The sequence below is a fragment of the Meleagris gallopavo genome, unplaced genomic scaffold (genome assembly GCF_000146605.3).
Source record: "Meleagris gallopavo isolate NT-WF06-2002-E0010 breed Aviagen turkey brand Nicholas breeding stock unplaced genomic scaffold, Turkey_5.1 ChrUn_random_7180001956337, whole genome shotgun sequence".
Taxonomy (NCBI): Eukaryota; Metazoa; Chordata; class Aves; order Galliformes; family Phasianidae; genus Meleagris; species Meleagris gallopavo.
Window position 1 is genome coordinate 19,507 of NW_011216887.1, and position 3,079 is coordinate 22,585.

The 3,079-nt window shown below is 56.0% G+C and overlaps 1 protein-coding gene across 1 annotated transcript; it reads right to left on the reverse strand.

Annotated features, from left to right (window-relative positions):
* Window positions 1–150: 150 nt before the first annotated feature.
* ACADM (acyl-CoA dehydrogenase medium chain) lies at window positions 151–3,070 on the reverse strand (the record flags this gene model as incomplete). Its single annotated transcript, XM_010728262.3, has 5 exons — window positions 151–608; window positions 1,367–1,615; window positions 1,956–2,051; window positions 2,129–2,269; window positions 2,843–3,070. Coding segments are annotated over 5 exons (792 nt in total), but the record flags the coding sequence as incomplete, so codon positions are not given.
* Between the last annotated feature and the right edge of the window lie 9 nt (window positions 3,071–3,079).

Genomic DNA, 3,079 nt, shown 5'->3' on the forward strand with positions numbered 1-3,079 from the left:
GTGTTATGGAAGGATAGGAGGGGTGGGGATTATGGGGGAGGAGCAGCGTTAGAGTGGAGTTATGGGGGGATATGGGGGATGGGAACGGGGGAAGTGGGGAGGGGTTATGGGGGTGGGTGCAGGGGCCTGCGCGTGTTCCTGAGCAACACAAACGAGTTCATTAATTTTATTCTTCCCTGAGATAAATTAATGGGGGGCTGCCCCCCCCACCCCCTCAAATCAGCGCCGTTTGGGGTCATTTTCCATCGCTCCAATTAAAAACAAACGATCATTTCGCCCCACCTGTGCCACCCTCATCACTTCTGCCCCAAATTGGGGCCACTTCAGTGAAAACAAGAGCAGAAAAAAGCAAAAATTTGGGGGTTCTGGAAGGTGGGGGGGAGGAGGAAAGCAGCACTCAGCCACTGTGGAAGAGATTTTGGGGTAAAAGTCCCTTTTCTGCCCATTTTGCGTTGGCTGAGCAGGGCCCCAACGCGCTGCCACAGAACAAAGAAGCGAAGCCCAAAACGGCAGAAAATGGGGATTTGAACCTAAACGTGTGCCTTGAATTTGCTGAGGTGCTCCCGGGCAATGATGAGGCGTTGAATCTGAGCGGTGCCCTCGTAGATCTGCCACAAAAAACAACACAGAAAAAGGGGTTTGGTTACCAAACATGGGCCATTCCATAATTCCATATAATCTGGGGATGGGGTTCGCCATTTTTAATGGGTTCGCCATTTTTAATGGGTTCGCCATTTTTAATGGGTTCGCTTTGAAAACTGGGGATATTTGGAGGCCAAACATCCAAACGGAGCATTTCTTCCAATAAATGCACTTCTGAGCATCAGCAAGAGGGAAATTTGGAGGAGCTGTTGGGCCAAATTTGTGCAACTTCAGCATCTGGGACATAAAATGGGTCTGGAGTTGGCCATTTTCAAAGGGTTTTCTTTGAAAATTGGGGATATTTGAAGGACAACGGTGCCTCTTTCTCCAATCTGTGCACTTCTGAGCATCAGCAAAGAGCGAACTTTCAAAATTTGAGGAATTTTAAGGATGTGTTGGACCACGTTTGTGCAATTTCAGCACCTGGGATCATAAAATGGGGACAGAGACAACATTTCCAAAGGCTTTTCTTAGAAAACTGGGGCTATCTGAAGGACAACGCTGCCCCAGATGGACCATTTCCTCAGATCAGCGCGTTTAGGAGTGTCAGCAAAAGGGAGGCTTGGGAAATCTAGGACCAGATTTGAGCAATTCCAGCGTCCGAGGTCATAATACGGGGAAGGACCACAACGCAGGTCTGGAGCCGGCCATTTTCAAAGGCTTTTCTTTGAAAATCTGGACTATTTGAAGGCCAACGCTGCCCCCCGACGCCCCGCTCCCCCACCTGGTAGATCTTGGCATCCCTCATCAGCTTCTCCACGGGGTATTCGCTGTTGAAGCCGCTGCCTCCAAAGATCTGCACGGCGTCAGCAGCCGCCTGGTTGGCCACGTCTGCAGCGAAGGCTTTGGCGATGGAGGCAAAAAAGGTATTGCGGCGTCCGGCATCCGCCTCCCAGGCTGCACGTTGGTAGGCCAGGCGGGCCAGCTCCACCTTCATGGCCATCTCCGCCAGCAGGAAGGACACGGCCTGGTGCTAAGGGCAGCAAATAATTAGCGGCCGTCATTAGGCGTTAATTAGCGGCCAGCTCCACCTTCATGGCCATCTCCGCCAGCAGGAAGGACACGGCCTGGTGCTAAGGGCAGCAAATAATTAGCGGCCGTCATTAGGCGTTAATTAGCGGCCAGCTCCACCTTCATGGCCATCTCCGCCAGCAGGAAGGACACGGCCTGGTGCTAAGGGCAGCAAGTAATTAGCGGCCGTCATTTGGCGTTAATTAGCGGCCCAGCTCCACCTTCATGGCCATCTCAGCAGTGTTTCAAGCCACGCTTTACGACTGATGAGACCCTAATTAACAAGCTAATTAGCAGCTCACCTCCACGATGGGCTTCCCAAAGGTCTTCCTCTCCAGCGCGTACCTGGTGGCCTCATCCAGCGCCCTCCTGGCCAAACCCACGGCACCGGCCGCCACCTGCAGGGAGCACAGAGCCCTCAGCCGCCACCGCGGCCCCGTTTTGGGTGTAAATCTCACCGTTTTGGGACACTGACAGGCGGCCGGGTTTTGTCGAAGGCTCCCATGGCGATCTTGAAGCCGGCGCCTTCGGCCAGCAGCACGTTTTCCTTGGGGATCCTCACGTCCTCGAAGACGATGCCCCTCGTGTCCGAGCAGCGCTGCCCCATGTTCAGCTCCTGCATTAAAATGGAGGCCGTCCTGCATCGCACTGCGGGCCTCGGGGTGAGGGTCCTACGGGGGCCATTTGGGGCTCTGGGGGATCCTGGCGGTGCCTTATGGGGTCCCTATGGGGCTCTGTGAGATCCTGGTGGTGCACTATAGGATCTCTACTCGGTCCCTATGGGATTTGTAGGTCTCTGTGGGGTCCGTGTGGTGTTCTGGGGGATCCTGGCAGTGCCCTATGGGGTCCCCGTGTCCCCCTATGTGAGTCTGTGGGATCCTGGTGTTGCCCTATGGGGTCCCCATGGGATCTGTGGGTCCCTGTGTGGTCTCTGTGGTGCTCAGCGGCTCCCACAGAGGACAGGAGGAGCGTTGGGATAAAGGGCCAGACCCCAAAGCCATTTAGGGGCAGTGGATGCCGTCTCCCTGAACCCCGCAGAGCCTTTGGTGCAGTCCCACAGCACGGCCTGTCCGCACTGCAGAGGGGGGGCTTAAGAACTTGTCCTCAGTCGGAACCACCCGGTGTTAATTAGCCTGCAGGCAGCTAATTAAGCATGAAGATAACGAGGAGGGCGAGGCTGCAGCCCCACCTTCCGCCCCACGTGGATCCCGGGGCTGTCGGCGTCCACCACGAACCCCGTGAAGGCTTTGCTGGCTGGGGCCGATGGGTCCGGGTCTGTGCGTGCCAGCAGGAAGTACCTGGGAGGGAGCAGGAAGTGAGCAGGAAGCGCCTGGAAGGGAGCAGGAAGGGAGCAGGAAGCGCCTGGGAGGGAGCAGGAAGGGAGCAGGAAGCGCCTGGGAGGGAGCAGGAAGGGAGCAGGAAGCGC